An 18,113-nucleotide genomic window follows, 5' to 3' on the forward strand; every position below is an offset into this window, starting at 1 on the left:
AGGAAGAACCACCTCTCATGGGGAATGAGTAACTGAAGGAAACCCAGCCCCAGAGTTGCACATCAGTAGGAAGGGCAGCAAAAGAATAGAAATCTGAGAGTATGACTTGAGTATGAAATGGCTTCTGCTAATTAGCGAAATACAGATTGTGAGATTCATGGCACACACCTGTAATCTTAGTACTTGGGGAGGGTGGTAGAGGAAGGGTATCTGAACTTCAGAGCAAGTTTCAGACTTATCTTGTGATAATGAGACTTGCAAAACAACAAAAACAAAAACACAAACACAAGCACAAAAGGAACGAAAAACAGAGACCAAGACGAAAAAGGTAAATTAAATGATATCGCACAAAAAATATGAATTTACCCATTCGGCACTTAGCACATAAAATAAATGGAAATTCTATTGTCTCATGGCCCCAAGTAATCCATTTCTTAAGACATAACTCACCATTGACATTCATTTCAAATAACTGGTGTTTTATTTTTTATTGAAAGCCACGCCAAGATAATTCTCATGCATTAGCTATTAAATAGGGGATCCTCTAAGTTTGATGATTATATCATGTAAGAAATAGATTATAAGTAAGCCCCTTATACTTCTAGAATTTTTAACTCTGCAAAGGAGGTGATGATATTGTCTAGGCAAAGAATATTCTGGGGGCTGGAGAAATGGCTCAGCAGTAAAGAACACTGGCTGTTCTTCCAAAGGGTTCTTGTTCCATTACCAGCAACCACATAATCGCTCATAAGTATCTATAACCATTGAGTCAGGAATCTACCCTTGTCAGGCCTCTGTAGGCAAAGGCACACATGTGGCACAAAGACATACCTGTGGACAAAACACACATATATGAAAGATATTGCAAATAACATTCTGCTATTTGAATATAGGATATCCTACAAAGGCCCACATATTAAAACCTTGATCCTTGTTGGCTTGAAAGGAGAGTGGTGTGTGAATGAGGCCTAGTGAGAAAAAAATTAGATCACAGAGGATAGGCATATGTAGATTCTCCTGAGACCCTGTCTACTTCCTGACTGTGCTGGCTGGTCTTGTGTGTCAACTTGACACAAGCTAGAGTTATCACAGACAAAGCTGAGGAAATGCCTTCATGAGATCCAGCTATAAGGGCATTTTCTCAATTAGTGATCAAGGGTGAGAGGCCCCCTGTGGGTGGTGCCATCCCTGGGCTGGTAGTCCTGAGCAAGGCAGGAGAAGCAAACCAGTAAGAAACATCCCTCCATGGCCTCTGCATCAGCTCCTGCTTCTTGACCTGCTTGAGTTCCAGTCCTGACTTCCTTTGGTGATCAACAGCAGTGTGGAAGTGTAAGCTGAGTAAACCTTTTCCTCCCCAACTTGCTTCTTGGTCATGATGTTTGTGCAGGAATAGAAACCCTGATGAAGACACTGACCATACATTTTCTCTCTGATTTCCATGAAGCAAACCATTTACTCTACCACTAATGCCTTGTCAGAGGCCAAAGCACAACAGACTCAAGCAGTTATAGAGGGAAATCTTCCCAACTGTGAAGCAAAACATTTTTTTCTGATTTTAAATTGATGACCTCAGGCATTTTGTTACCACCACAGAAATATGGTTAAGACCTACTGTTATGAATAGTGCTTTATTTAGTGTCTTCTTTAGTTGTTCTTGTAAAGATGATTTTTTTGTTTCTTCTTCCACTATGATTTAATCAATAATATTGTTAAATTAAAACTACTAGCATCATAGAATATATAATATCTAAATAAAATATGTAACAGTAGCATAACTAGCTAGTGCAGAAAATATATACTTATGGACTTTCACACTCTGTGAATATAGTAAGCCAGATGCAACTCTAATTTAGAGGTCTGTAAATTATGTCTCCTATCCTGTCTGTTCTTGAATCGGTGCCTCATTTATTTATACTGTATTGTAATTATAGTTATGCCTATCGATAACTGCTACTCCCCTTTCGTTCCCTACAAATCTTCTAATATACTTCCTCTGAGGCATCCTTTGAAGAAAATGAGGTTCTCCCCATGAGAAATATTAATCATAATAAATTTTTTAAAAATCAGGTTTTCTCAACACACATGTTTAAAAGGCCTATTCAAGCTAGGCAGTGGAGGTATATGCCTTTAATCCCAGCACTTGGGAGGCAGAGGCAGGCAAATTTCTGAGTTCAAAGCCAGCCTGGTCTACGGAGTGAGTTCCAGGACAGCCAGGGCTACACAGAGAAACCATGTCTCAAAAATAAAATAAAATAAATAAATAAATAAATAAATAAATAAATAAATAAATAAGGGCTATTCACATTTCTCTTTAATGTTCAAGGGTTTATTTTTTATTTAAATTATGTATATGTGTGCGTATGTTTGCATGAAGGTATGTGCACATGAGCATACATAATAATGGCACCCAGCAGAGGCTGTCAAATCCTCTAGAGATGGACTTACAGGCACAAAACTTAGTTGCCTTGTGAGGGTGCTGGGAACCAAACTGGGGCTCTCTGTAAGAGTGGCTATAACCATTTGGACTTTCCATAACCCAGCAGCTTCCCAATAATAACTCGGGGACCTTTAATTAATTATGAAACCTTTAGGCCATAGCTAAGGATTGTTCTCAGATAGCTCTTGTACTTAAATTAACCCATTTATATTAATCTATGCCCTGCCATGTGGCTCATTACCTCTCCCCAGTTTCATACAACAGATTTCCTCTGTATCAGGCCGGCACATCCAGTGCCTGACTCTTGCCCAAAGTTTGTTCTCTCCCTGAAAGTCCCACCTTCCCTCTTCGGACTCATCTTTTTCTCTTCTGACTCAACTATGGACCTTGTCACTCTTTATGAAACCAATCAGAAGTTGATGGAGGGAGTGTTTATGAGCTATGATGTAGCCATAGGAAGAACAATACCAAAGTCCAGTCTACACTCAATTCTCTGCCAGCAGAGAGATTAAGCATTTGAATAATACAAACACAATCTTTACACGATGCACTCACACACACACACAAAAGATCCTCCAACAAGCAATAAGTGCTGGTTTCCTATGAGCTATCTCTCTAGCCCCCCACGTTTACCTTAATGAGTATTCCTAAGCACACAGCTTTTCAGTGGAGAATACCACCTAAGCAACTCATTAATTCATTGTTTCTCAAGAATGCAGGAGATCAGTCTGCCTCTCAATCACCATGCCCTGACACTAGAACCTCATCAAATTATGGGTTTTGGCCCCAGTTTTGAGTCATGACTGATTCCACATCTATTAGCCTTCTTTCTGTATAACTTGGGGACCTCCTTTTAAAGTTGTTTGGATTCAGTTTTGGAACTAGGAAATGAAATGTAGAACTCAAATCTTCATTTCTGTGATTAACGTATCATCATGAACATGTACCTATTTAACAGATTTCCTTTCATTTTTTTCTTTTCTTTTATTGTATATTTTCTTTATTCCCATTTCCAATGTTATCCCCTTTCCCAATTTCCCCTCCAGAACCCCCCTAACCCATACCCCCTCCCCCTGCTTCTATGAGGGTGTTCCCTCACTTACCTACCCACCCACTGTGGCCTCCCAGCCCTGGCATTCCCCTACACTGGGGCATTGATCCTTCTCAGAACCAAGGGCCTATTCTCCCATTGATGCCCAAAAAGACATATGTCTGCTACATATGTAGCTGGAGCCATGGGTCGCTCCATGTATATTCTCTGGTTGGTAGTTTAGTCCCTGGGAGCCCTGGGAAGTCTGGTTGGTTGATATTGTTGTTCTTCCTATGGGGTTGCAAACCCCTTCAGCTCCTTTAGTCCTTTCTCTAACTCTTCTATTGGAGACCACATGCTCAGTCCAATCTTTGGCTGTGGGCATCTGCCTCTGTATTTGTCAGGCTCTGGCAAAGCCTCTCTGGAAATAGCTATATCATGCTACTGTCAGCAAGCACTTCTTGGCATCCACAATAGTATCTGCCTTTGGTGACTGTATATGGGATGGATCCCCAGGTGGGGCAGTCTCTGGATAGCCTTTCCTTCAGTCTCTGCTCCACACTTTGTCTCCGTATTTCCTCCTGTGAGTATTTTGTTCCCCTTTCTAAGAAGGGCTGAAGCATCAACACTTTGGTCTTCCTTCTTCTTGAGCTCCATGTGGTCTATGAATTGTATCTTGGGTATTCCAAGCTTTTGGGCTAATATCCATTTATCAGTGAGTGCATACCATGTGTGTTCTTTTGTGATTGGGTTACCTCACTCAGGATATTTTCTAGTTCTATCCATTTGCGTAAGAATTTCATGAAGTCATTGTTACCTTCTGTCTTTTCTGGTCTTCTTTGCATCTCCCAATCTAGCCATTTCCATATGTTCCTGGCCACCAGTTTCTCTCTATGTCTTTCTGTTTACAAATACCTGTAACCAGAGAAAGTAAGCATACTGCATGATATGAATAGAGAAAATATCTATGCTCAGAAAAACAAATGACCAGTTTGTTCATTTTGTGGAAGAGCTTTATCTCTGTTGCTAACTTTTTTCTTTATTCCTTTTTTCTGTCTGACCTTTCATAGTCCTAGTTTACTGGATTCCCTTAAGGAGTTACAGATCTTAGTGCAAACTTATAATCATTTCTCTTTAGTTGTCTGCTTGAAATTATTTGCAAAGTAACATATAGAGATACAGCTTCACAAAGGAGGAGAAATTTTGAGATAAGTAGTTATTTTAAAAGCCGTTTCAATTGCTATGAATGGAATGTGAGGGTTTTCATGTATTCAACCAGTATGAGTATAAGGATTATATCAGTTTCTTACTCAAAAATCTTATAATCAATTTCTACTCTGAGTTCTAGAACAATGCCTATGAATTAAACATACTTGTGCATTTAAACCATATTAATTTAGGTCCCCTGAAGTTTTAAATATTGATTGTAGCTGTACAAAGATTCAAGATAAATGAAGATCAGATACAAGAAAAATGAACTTGTTCCTTAAAATTCTTAGTCTTGTACCTCTGCATTTAACAAGTTCTTGTGAAGTACAAGAAGTACCCATTACTTCAGTGAATACAATCACTGCTATCAATGAGATCTGGTCCATAATCTTTCACAGTAATATCAGATTCCATTTAAAAACATTTAGATGTTCTTTAAGAATAACATATGCAAGTTAGAACTGAGATGTCGTATGTTCTTACTATATATCTTAGGTAGTAGGTTTAATACCAGCACATTTGGAATCTTATAGTCTTCAAGGATGAACACTATACAGCAAAGATATCTTTAATTCTTTTCAAAATACGAATTCCAGAAGCACTTCTTCTTTAGCTCATCTACATTTCTTTTAAGGAGAGTGTATCTTGCCAGTAAAGCAGAGAATACTGCCAATGAATAAGAGCTGGTGTCCAGTTCCACCGCAGTGCTGATCATGTTAGAGTCTTGGGATGGGGTAGCCATGGCTATCAACTTATCATGAATTAGAATTATCTAGAACAAATGCTAGTCATGTCTGTAGGTATGTTTTTCAGAGATCTGAGTTGGAAAGATCTTCCCTAAAGTTGAGCAGCATTGTTCCTAGATGAGATCCTAGATTGATTAAAATGGAGAAAATAAACTCGGCAATATTCATTGCTCTCAGTGCCCTAAGTACAAGCTCAGTGTGACCAGTGGCTTTTATCTCATAATATGAACAAATTCAGACCTTGGCAATTCAAAAATACAGCTCTTTCCTCATGGGTTGCTATTCGAGTTTGGTTTCAGGCTATCTATATGCCCATCTCTTGTGTTTTAAAGTTTTATGGAATCACAACGTACAAAAATTAAAAATACACAAAATTATTTGTAGTATGAACAGTTTAATCTTATCTCTGACTAGCTTACAAATAAAGGAGACTCAGACTATAATTATTTTATTTGGCTTTGACAATTACTGGGGTCACCCCTCTAATCTACTCTTATAACTGCTGGCCTGGCTACCTCCCTAAGAGTGTAGCTCAGACATTCGCTGATACTCCTGGCCATGTGCTCATGGTTCTTCTCTCGTGGCAGCTTTCTCCTCCTTCTCCTTCTTCCTCTTTTTCCTCTGTCTCTCCTCCTCCAACCAGGTCACTCCAAACCCACCTACCTCTAACCCCTCCAGTGATTGGCTGTAGTCAATTTCATTTAAGCAATACTTTTAAATCAAGGAAAAAAGGTTTGCCTAACAAAAGCTTGTGAGCATGAGACGTCACCCATGGACCTAGACCTTCTGGTATAGAACTTCACATTACAACACATAGCAATAGACCAAACCTCAACAACTATTCTTTGGGAAGTATATCTCCCATATTTTTGCTTCTTATTTCAGTCCCTTAAGGATCTTAAGGATGACAAGATCCCTTGGTCCTTTTTCTACCAGGTGTGGCCTTCTGTTTAAAGTGTGTGTGGAAACAGGCAGAACAAGGCATGCTGTCTTATTTCCTTTTCAGTCTTAAACAATAGATACTGTACATCAGTATATAAACCTGTGAGCCAAGATGGCAGCCCCATCGCAATCCACACTCATGGGATTTTTTTTTTTTTCTTTTTTTTGAGACAGGGTTTCTCTGTGTAGCCCTAGCCCTAGCTGTTCTGGAACTCACTCTGTAGAGCAGGCTGGCTTCGAACTCAGAAATCCGCCTGCCTCTGCCTCTCAAGTGCTGTCATTTTTTTTTTTTTTAATCTCATCCTATAACAATGCTGCCCTGAAACAAGGCTCACAGAATCAATTGATCAGGACTTGTGGGGTGTCACCAAGACTAAAGTGGAAATCAAGGAGTCTATCTGGGCCTAGCTAGGTCCTCTGCATATATGTTGTGGTTGCACAGCTTGATGTTCTTGTAAGACTCCTAACAGTGGGAGTGGAGACTCTCTCGGGTTCTTCCTTTTGCCTGTTTTTGGGACCCCTTCCTCATACTGGGTTCACTTGTCCATCCTTGTATTAGGAAAGGTGCCTAATCTTACTGTAACTTGTTATGCCATATTTGGTTGACATCTGTGGGAGTCCCACTCTTTTCTGAAGGGAAATCAAAGAAGAATGGATCTGGGAGTGAAGGGAGGCAGTAGGGAGTGGCTGGAAGGAGAGGAAGGAGGGTAACCGATGGTAGGAATGTAACATATAAGAGAATTAGCAAATAATAAGTAAATGAATAAATAATAAAAAAATAAACAACACTGCCCTGATTTTATAGTGAGAACCATAACTGACAAAATCGTTCCATGTCTACTTAATGCCTCAATATATCAAAACACTTACATCCCTAGTGTTATCCCATTATTTTAACTTCACAGTCTCGTTACCCCATTGTTTGCATTGCCCTCGTGTCATAACAGCAAACCATCCATGTATCTTCTTAATAAAGAGTTCATGGAAATCAAGTTGGGGCTCCATAGAAACCTGAAATACCCCTGCCACTCACTCAACTTATAGATTTATGGAGCACGGAATTTAAAATAAATTTCCCTTAGAATTTCAAGATATTATTTCATCCTTTGGTTTTCAGTGATCACCTTTCCTCGTGGAAAGTCTAAGGTTCACATGTTTTAATATTTAGTATCTCATAATTTCTCACTTAAGGATTTAGTTCTTCCCTTCATCCTCAGCAGTTTTGTGCATATGTATCTTGAGTCTAGTCAGTAGAGTGCTGTGTTGATTGGTACAGGCTCCTAGCTAATTGTATGTGTTTAAATTCTAACTCCAATATCTACTATTTGCCTGAAGAAAATGTTAAAACAGCTCTTTAAAGGAGTTGGGCATAAGAGAAAATATGTACATTTTGAGGCAGAAACATTTTATTATTCTTATTATTATTATTTTAAACTTTATTATTTACAATCACAAAGAAAAAAATAGTCACACACAGAAATAAACCAGATGTGGAGAAAAATGTTATTTCACACATGTCTTACATATTAGATGCTCCAGAGGATTGGCTTGCCTAATACACCTGGAGACATGATTGAGGGTGTTGGTCATGGAGAGTTTTGTAGATGAATTTACATATAAACTAATTTTAAATGATAAGCAACAAATTAATGTGTTCTCAGGAGTGGGAAAGTGGCTCTATTTTTATTCTCAATCATAGACACCTGGGCATGGAAAGCTAGAGTTTGAAGACTTGGAACTGACTTTTTTTTGTTCTTCCAAGGGACCCCTAGCAGCACACAAAAAGGCTGCTTCACGAATACTGATTAGAAAAAGTTCCCTTTCCTATTCCAGATTCTTCCTCCCATGTTTTTTGCCTCAGTTTGTATGAAATACCTTGCTTTTACACTTATTTTCCTGCTATGGTAGTTGACTCTCTAGCCCAGTGAGCTGCCAAAGCTTCACACACGGAAACCCTTTCATCCCCAGTCATTCCTTTTCTCCTGTTTGCTTCTCTTGAGGAGACAAAGTGCGGAGATGAAGGATTGAATTGGAACAAGAGAAAGCGTGGTGGATGAGTCTCAAGGGGAAATTTTAATCTAAAATTAAGGACAAAGACTATATAAAAGATCAAAGTTAATTCCCAAACTACAGCAGTAAAGTTCTATCAACTACTGTAGATGCAGAAGATGTTCAAGAGAGAGGCTGACAGAAAATGGGTGATATGTCAAGTATTGAGGGCAGAGCACAGCTAGAGAATATGGCCTAGGATGTCAACTCATGCATAAGTTCTCCAAAAATATATACATGTATTTGCCAATTTAATTTGCTTGTTTGTTTGGTGTGTGTGTGTGTGTATGTGTGTGTATGTGTGTAAAGTGGACCAAAGATAGGCACGCATGTGTGTGAAAGCCAGAGATCAACCTTATTTGTAAGGAGCCATTCACCTTTTGTATTCAGTGAGACAAGGCCTTTCCTTGGGTCCTGGAGCTCACTGAATAGCTTAGTCCGACTGGCCAACAAGCCTCAGAGTTTCCCACATCTCTGAGGTCAGAGCACCACTGGGTTCATATTTGTATCTGTGTGCTGGGATTGAACTTGTGTTCTCGTGTTTGCACAGCAAGTATTTTACAGACAGAACTATCTCATTAGTCCTTGTATAAATAGGATCATATCACAAATTGATGAGTGATGGCATCAATGTACAACGGAGTAGTATACGGCAACTAGGATGAAAATATAACACTATGCACAATGAGAGGTACATCACATATATTCAAGCTGAATAGAAGAAGATGCAAAAGTGAATACTGAGCGGTTGGCTTTGTTAAATGAACAGGCAAACTAATCCATTCTCCTGTAAGGAACATGTTCCTTTTTTTGTTGTTGTTTGGTTTTTCTTTTTTGTTTGTTTTTGTTTTTGTTTTGATACAGGGTTTCTCTGTGTAGTCCTGGATGTCCTAGAACTCACTCTGTCTACAGACCAGGCGGGCTTTGAATTCAGAAATCCGCCTGTCTCTGCCTCCCAAGTGCTGGGATTAAAAGTGTGCACCACCAGTGCCTGGCTACATGTTTCTTAGTATAGCCGTCAGTCACTATTATATACTTCAGACTTTTTAAGAAGTAAACATTTGCCAGGCGGTGGTGGCGCACACCTTTAATCCCAGCACTTGGGAGGCAGAGCCAGGTGGATTTCTGAGTTCGATGCAGCCTGGTCTACAGAGTGAGTTCCAGGACAGCCAGAGCTAAACAGAGAAACTCTGTCTCAAAAAAACAAAAACACAACAACAACAACAACAAAAAAAGAAGTAAACATTATTTTGTGCATCTTCTGGACATAAGAAATCCAGGCGACCCTTAGCTAGATATATCTCTTGCTTATGCTTGCTTTTAGCATTCAGTGAAGCTATCACCCTCATCTACTGGAGGCTCATATTAGTGTTCTAGCTGTTGCTTGAATCCTTACACACTTGCTGGCTATTTCTTAGCAGTGCCAGTTCTAGGTGATTCTGGACTCTGCTTCAACTGTTGATAACATGGGGATCGAGTCCCTAGAGCAGGTAATATGAAGGAAAGAACAACCAAGATGGGAGCTACAACATCTTCTTAACATGTTTTTAAAAACTAGGTCATATACATCACTTCTACTCTGCTTACTGGGCATGCCAATGGCACAACACAGGGATTGAGAACTCAGGGCTTTGGGTACCAACAAGAGCATTATGGTTTCTGTTGAAGATGTTATCACATCTCATAAAAATCCAAATTGGTGTATTCTGAGTAGTTTTATGGTAAAGAAGTTGCTATTAGTTAATATAAATGTTAGAAAACATCAACTTTGAAAAAAATTTAGCAGGCAACTTCGTAGTGCTTCAAACCAAGGGATATATTATACAGAAGACTCATTAAAGATTCCTTGCCAGAGGTCCCACTTTACATATGTCCATCTTCTTTTAAGATTTTTTTTTTATTTTTAATCATGTATATACCTGTGTATGTATGTACATGGAAATACAGGTGAATGTAGAGACCAGCAGAAGATTAGATCCCCTGAGGCTGGAGTTATAGGAGACTGTGCTACATCCAACATGAATGCTGACCTGACTGACCTGAGACCTTCTGCAAGAACAGTTCATGCTCTCATTTGCTGAGTCACCATCCATTTTAGCTTCTAACTATCTCAACTTTCAAATCACTTAAAACAGTGACTGTGATTTGAATAAAGAGAGATTTGAGGAATGTTAAAGATAGATAAGTTTTTCATATCCAGAGATGTTCAGATGCCCTAAAATAATTAAAATGTTTACTAATAATAACATGTGGCTTAAACTTGAAAACTTTCAAAGTATCAGCTTAGAGAATGAGTCAGTTTCTGTCGCTGGAGGCATTCAAATGTATATGCTCAGCCTACTAAGTAATCAGAATTTTATATGTAGTAAGATATCTCTGTAAGAGTCCAAGGGCATAAATATCAACTCCATTAAGCCATACCTTGGGCTACAGATGACTTAAAGGTTAAAAGTGCATACTGTTCTTGCAGATGATGAAAATGTGGTTCCTAGCATCCGCATCAGACAATGCACACCTGCCTATGAGTCTTCTTCCCAGAAGGTCCAATGGCCTCCATAGATACCTGGACTCATATGAGTGCAAGCACGTGTGTGCGCGTGTGCATGCACGCGCGCACACACACAGACACACAGACACACCACACACACACACACACACTTTTTTAACATCTTAAAAATCTATGTTTATAAGCCCTTCCTTTCTTTTACCTCTTAGTTTGGGGGCATGGTCCAGCTGCCTAAAAGGAGAAGCAGAATTTGTAAGAAGGACAGAGTTGCTGTTCCTGTTAATTATGTGGTTTCTCCTAAGGGATCAGAGTTAGTCAGAATTCCATGACCCAATCTCTGAAAAGGTGCAAGATGTTCTCCCATCATGGATATGGAGAAGACGTATTTTTGGAGATTTCAAACAATTCCCTACTATAGGATCCGTATTAGATACATAAATATTAAATGAATATGAACTATAACATTAGTGTTAAATAAAATGGAAATAAAGGGTATGAAGTAATTATAGAAGCCACTCTATGATTAGCTGTACTTTCTGTTATAGATCACCCCACCCCCAGCTGTGGAGGCAGAGCATAATGAGGGAGTGACTTAACTCTATATGAATTTTCAAAGGCCAACTTCTGTACATTAGAAATCTTCAAAGATAGAATTGTAATTATAAAGAGTTTAATGTGAGTTTATCAGTGATTGACAACATGAGTTGGTGACGTCATCTGGAAGCATCAGTTATAATGAGTCTGAATTCTTTTCTGACCCATTTAATTAGTAATTGTGCACCCTCATCTACTTTCAAATGTGCATAATAAACCTAGCAAGGATTAAGAAGGGATAAAATATTCTTGGGTTACTACCAGAAAGAGGCTCAAGGCTTAGTAGAATTTGGCTCCATAGGTCTGTTAACCTCATTGTCGTCGAGAAATTAACATTAATTTCCCCAGGAGCATTACAGTTTAGGAACCTCAAGGACTTTACTTATTAACAAAGAGAGACAGTGAAGATGTAAAGTTCAGAGAGCAGGCTCCAGAGTCTCAATTACCTGCCCTTCACTGATTGGCTGTATGACCTCAGCTTCTTCATCAGTTAAATCCAGGTAGTAATAGTCCCCAAGTACTAAAGCTTCAGTGAGGAGGGCATTAGACATGTAGGTAAAATGTTCCCGTGGTGCTGAGCACTCAGCCGGACTAGAAGGCTAGAACCCAAGTAAGGCACAAAACAAGAGCCAGTGGTCCTTCTACTTCTGGGTGAAGAGGGGGAGGCAGAGGCAGGAAAATCCCTGGAATCTCGTGGGTCAGTTGCCTAATGCACAAAGCAGAAACTGGCAAGAGAGACACCGCCTCAAGTAAGTGGAGGTTGGGATTCAAAACCTGAGGTTGCCTTCTGCTGTCCACGCAACAGAAGTTAGCTGTCATTCTGTATATTCTGCACACAGTAAAGAGAGACAGCACAGATGTCCAAAAGTGTCTAGAATGGGTTTAGAACTTGGTATACGAAGTAGACGAGATCCTTTGTTTGAAGCCGCTAAGATATTGTCCCCCAAGTCCACCTTTCTTTCATAAAATCTACACTTGAAATTTCAGAAATTTATCTTCCTGAACATTTCAACTGACTAGAAAGAATTTATTTAAGATATACCTCCATGTGATGGATGGTTGACAAGCATATATTTGCTAGCTCATTTGCTGTGTGTGTGTGTGTGTGTGTGTAAAAGTATGTGTGTATATATGAGACAGAGAGAGAGAGAGAGAGAGAGAGAGAGAGAGAGAAAGAGAGAGAGAGAAGGTCAGAAGACAAGTAGTGGCTGTGAATTATCTCCTTCTAATATGTGGGTCCCAGGGGTCTTGCAGCTTAGCAGTAAGCATCATTTTCTACTGAGCCATCTTGCCAGACCTACATTTTCTTAAAACCCAGGTAGATTATGGATTTAAGATAGATTTTTTTTTATACATTCCTAAATCGTCTTTAAGCAGTTAATTATAATACATTCACTTTTTATTTCCTTGAAAGTATTAAAAGCGATAAGTCCTGGTTAGATCTAAGCAACCACATGACTATGGTCTAGGTAAGGCACAGACACAGATGAGCTTTAAGGTACTGGAAGAAAAATGCATTGCACACTAAGGAACAAGTTGAAATCCCATCTGTTCTTTCAGACTAGAAAGAGAGATGATGGGTACAGCTTTGCTGTTCCAGAGACCCTAACAGATTGAAAGTGTCAATTGAGACTTAATGTGTCGCCTGCATGTTGATAGACGAGTTTTGAGTGAGGAGGGTATGGGGAACTTTGTTCAACAGACGGTAACAGCTTTTGCGAGCACAATGCTTGGAACTCTACTGTGTATTTAAGGTGAAGGAAGGATGCTAATGGAGATAGAAGCCATTTGTTTACCACAGTGACTGGGGTGGGGGGTTTCTGTTCACAACTAGAACCAGAAGGAGGTATGAAATAGCTCGACATGTTTTTTTTACTGAGTTTCCACTTCTCTCCAGACTCAAAATGAATGAATAAAAAAATAAATACTCACTCATTCAATATATTTGAATGTTTATAGAAGCCTGCATAAATATGTTTTGATGTACCTCTGAAATGAACAAAACCTAAAGCCCATGGCAATGTCAGCAGAATACTAAGTATTGTCCCCATACTTTTGCTTGGCTCTCGTATATTTTATTCATTCATTTCTTCAGCCACTCGACTCACTAAAATATGTATTTAGTACCTGCTAGGGTAGGTAGCTAAGATATAAATAAAAAAAGATTTCAAGAAGTCATTGAAGACTTAAAATCCCAGCAATGGCATGACTTATTTGGGAAAACAACTTACCGACTGATGATTTTGGGTTAAAGCTTCTTTTTCATTAGAGTAAGAAGTTATTTCATTAAGAAGATTGATTAGCCTAAGGTATGAGCATGATCCCACAGGTCCCACAGGAGTAAGACCATAGGATGGGCTTAAGAAGAAAATAATGATAGCTAGAGGGAGTAGAGGTACAAATATGGCAATGGACTTAGGATATAATTAGATCATAAAGTATATTACACTTGAAATTTGAGTAGAGATCATTATGAGGTCAGAGAAAATGCTTTGTTTATTATGTATTTACCTGTTTTTAATGGATGACCCAGTAGAAGGTAGAACATTACTATGCTTTGATTATGGCTGGCTCCATCCAAGGCTTTGTTGAAACCTAATCCTTATTATGAGTTTTTTTGTTTTTTTTTTTTTTTTTTTTTTTTTTTGAGACAGGGTTTCTCCGTGTAGTCCTGGCTATCCTGGAACTCACTCTGTAGACTAGGCTGGCCTTGAACTCAGAAATCTGCCTGCTTCTGCCTCCCCAGTGCTGGGATTAAAGGCATGCACCACCACTGCCCAGCCTCCTTATGAGATCTTAAAAGAAAGATCCCAATGAAACCTTCAAGAGATCAATATTGTCCTCATAAACAGATACATCCACTAATACATTCATTAATGGATTTGGCTACTAATGGATTACCTCAAGAGTGGGTTTGGCTAGGTTTCTCTCACATTCCCTGTCTCTCAGCATAATAATGTATGCTTTGGGTCACCTCATGGTGCTACCAGGAAAAAAGATTTGCAGAGGTATTAGGCTCTTTGGAGGTAGAGCTACAGCTGGTTTTGAGCTATCTGATGTGAGTGTTGAGAATCAAATCCCTGGTCTACTGAAAAAAAAGAGAGAGTTCTTGTTCCTAACTGCAAAGCCATTTCTCTAGCCCCATTTAACATACATGTAAAGTTGGAGGCGTTTTTTATTTCATACTTATTTTAATACCTTAACTTAAGAAGCAACAGTAGCAATCATCTATGGATTTACCTAAGAAGATCCTTCCTTGTGCATAGTTGGTATCCTCCTGTTTCTGAGCCGGGGTGCATAAGATGCTGTCAAGTTATTTTAATATTATGGAGAGAAATCTTACCCAAAGAACATTCATAGCCCTTTTATTATCCTTGTGAGATAAAACTAGCATCGATAACTACATATTCTTCTGTGTAGCAACTCAGAAATTTTTGTTACTGGTTTCAGTCTTTAATGACATTGACTTATATGTGACTGCTTGTGCAAACTATATCATACAAGTGGAGCTCAGAAGAAAGTCTACAGGGGTTAGTTGTCTCCTTCATTCTGTGGGAATCCAGATATCAAACACATCTTGTCAGGATAGGTAGCAAGAAATTTCCCTGCTGAGCCAAGTTGCCAGCCAGGTGTTCCTTTTCTTTAAATATCTTCATGGTCATTATCCCAACTATTTTCCACATCAAGTCAATTTTTCAATTTCCTGAGCTTCATATTCAATTGCTTAAGAAATGCGAAATGCTCTCAAGTTTGATCAAAAGAAGTATGACATAAAAGAGAGAATATTTTATATTTCTATAATGATACTCTTCATTGTCTTTGATTGCTTTTATTTTCCAGGTCAAGATATCTCTGCCATGATACTTGATTCTCTTTACCAAAAAAAAAAAAAAAAAATTTTTTTAAAAAAATCTAACAATGTATTCACTTAAAACACAATTTTGCATTTCCAGGAAGCTGTAGGAATCCAGCAACACAAAGGATCTAATGCCTTTCTTACTTATTTCCATAGTGATCCCGGAGTTCGTGACCCAAGTGAACGTGGCCCTGGATGCCTTAAGCAAGAACTCGTTGACTTCACTGGATGATAACCAGTTTGTGGACATCTCAAAGAAGATCTATGACACAATCCATGATATCAGGTGTTCAGTCATGATGATCCGGGTAAGGCCCACTTTCTTTGTTCTTGACTCCTTTCAGAATTCCTCACCATCTGGAGTGCCTGGAAGGAGGCCAAGACATGTTTGATGTCTGCAGTCTAACATTAGTTCCGAAATCTGTCAGTACTTTCAAAAATCCCAGGCTTTCTCCAAAGCCGGATCTGGTGCCATTTGACTTACGTATTTGGTGATAACTCACACAAAGAGAGCGCATTAACCCATAGCATATTCTCCATATGCTATGAGAAGCCTCATTTTATACAGGTGTCTCATAGCATGATTAAGAGCTGAAAAAAAAAAACAAAAAACAAAAAACAAAAACAAAACAAAACAAAGCAAAAACAACAAAACCACTCAGAAGTAACATGGTTGGTTTCCCTGACAAGCAAGGATGGATCTCACTGCTTAACCAAGGTGCTTCTGTGGTCGACTCCTGCACCCCCCGCCCCCACCCCTTCCTAGACCATAGACTCACACAAAATTCTGCAAGAAATCTGACTTCTAAAGCTGATAGGAACAACACGCCCTTTAAACTTTCCAATCTCGGATTACTTTGGCTTCAGACACAATGCTTATACAGAGTCCCAAATTGTGTTTGCCTTAACTTGAATGTTCACATGTATTTTTAAGATATGATTAAAGTAAGTTTTTTTTTTTTTAAATGCTTATATAAGGAGAGGAAAGAACGTTTTTCTCATGACAGTTCAACGGAGGTGGCAAGAGAGAGGTATGAAATTCTTTTCCCCCTTGTGTGGGAACAAGAGGCCTTAGAAAATGAGGCCAGGGTGTTAAGGGAATCTCTGCAGGGTTATTATGAGTCGGTATGGGTGTTGATCCTGGTTGCTGAACTCTTGATGCTCTGTAGAACGCAGCTCAGAATTATTTCACCCGAGGTGAACAAAATCTTGAGATTTACCTAGCTGTTCACCTTTGATTAACTGCTGCACTAAGGGCTATTTACTCGGGCCTCCTGCTCAAAGCCAATGAAGCAACTCACATCAACTAAAGGAATACTGGGCAGGGCAATGGATGCATACAGTGAGAGAGATTCAGTAGAATGTATGAGAAAAGGATGTAGGCATGACTAGAGTTCACAGGAATTCACTGCTGCCAAACATGGAAGAAGGAAGTCAATGAGAATATAGGAACAGCTTATTGAAAGTGTCTGGGTGAGGGGGCTGGTGAGATGGCTCAGCGGGTAAGAGCACTGACTGCTCTTTCAAAGGTCCTGAGTTCAAATCCCAGCAACCACATGGTGGCTCACAACCACCCATAATGAAATCCGACGCCCTCTTCTGGCACATCTGAAGACACCTACAGTGTACTTATTTATAATAAAAATTAATCTTTAAAAAAACAAAAAAAAGAAAAGAAAGTATCTGGGTGAAACCCAGATGTCATAGCTTACTCTGAGCAGTCTACACAATGGAGACAACTGTGAGCCTTGTGATGAGTCAGAGGACATTCTGAAGCCTACAGAACAAAGGGAAGGACTGTGAGAAAAAGGTTAAAGGTGGGAAGGTACTGGACCTAGAACTTGGGACTTGGGACTTGCTGGAAGTAAACCAAGCAATGAGTATCACAGAGAGAGCCTCCAGATATATACAGAATTCCCAATTACAGTGGTTAGTCTTAGGAAATTGTGCCTTTACAGTAGAAAGAATACTTGAAATCTGGCTTTTTCCTGGACTAACAGTGTGTGCAGTGTGACATTCTCATGGAGTGTTGGGTATTCACAATGACTGTTGGTCACTCTTCATAATTGTAAGAAGCCGGACTAACTCTACAGGGTGCCTACTCTTTGAGGTTCAATAGCTTTGATGAGTTCCATGCAGTTCTTAATTTACAATATCGTCAGCTTAAAGGTCCCTCAAAGATGAGGACCACCTGTATGGACGGGGAGCCTGCAGAGGTTTGGTTTTGTGATTGGATGTCTGACACTGTAATACTACTGTGTCGAAAGAGATCATTCCAAACATGCAAGTTCCCTTGAAGCAGGTTTTTCTTCACCTTACCTATTTGCAATTGAGTAAAGCATGAAGGATATATGGATCCCACACACAAAAGCTAAATTGTATAACAATATACAAACTTCACAAAATGGTCTCCTCGTGATCCAACAGAACAAACATTTCAACCATGTCTGTAAGGATGTTTGATGAAAACAAATATTTACCAACATGTAAACTCCAGGATAGAGGAGCCACATTTCCTTCAAGTTTGTCTAGGGATGAAAAAATAAATAAGCCTTATAACCCCTTTTAGTAGACGTTACAGTATCTATTTATTTTTTTCTTATTTTCGACTTTGCTTACATATAACAAATCAAATTACCTTGCTGTTATTTCTACATTTTCTTCCCATACAGAGGTCCTGTCTGGGGCAGGAGAATAATTTGTTGTTGTAATTATAGTTTACAAGTAAGTAATTTCTTCTCTAT

At 39.1% G+C, this 18,113-nt stretch overlaps 1 protein-coding gene across 12 annotated transcripts in view; it reads left to right on the plus strand.

Moving 5' to 3' along the window:
• Positions 1-18,113, plus strand: part of Ctnna3 (catenin alpha 3) — a 1,512,724-nt gene that overhangs the window by 1,204,124 nt on the left and 290,487 nt on the right. For all 12 annotated transcript variants that reach the window (XM_031347507.1, XM_031347506.1, XM_031347502.1 and 9 more), the window contains one exon: positions 15,526-15,677. In XM_031347507.1, coding sequence (XP_031203367.1) covers positions 15,526-15,677 — 152 coding nt within the window. The remainder of the gene's footprint in view (positions 1-15,525; positions 15,678-18,113) is intronic.

This window comes from Mastomys coucha, unplaced genomic scaffold (genome assembly GCF_008632895.1).
Source record: "Mastomys coucha isolate ucsf_1 unplaced genomic scaffold, UCSF_Mcou_1 pScaffold3, whole genome shotgun sequence".
Classification (NCBI taxonomy): domain Eukaryota; kingdom Metazoa; phylum Chordata; class Mammalia; order Rodentia; family Muridae; genus Mastomys; species Mastomys coucha.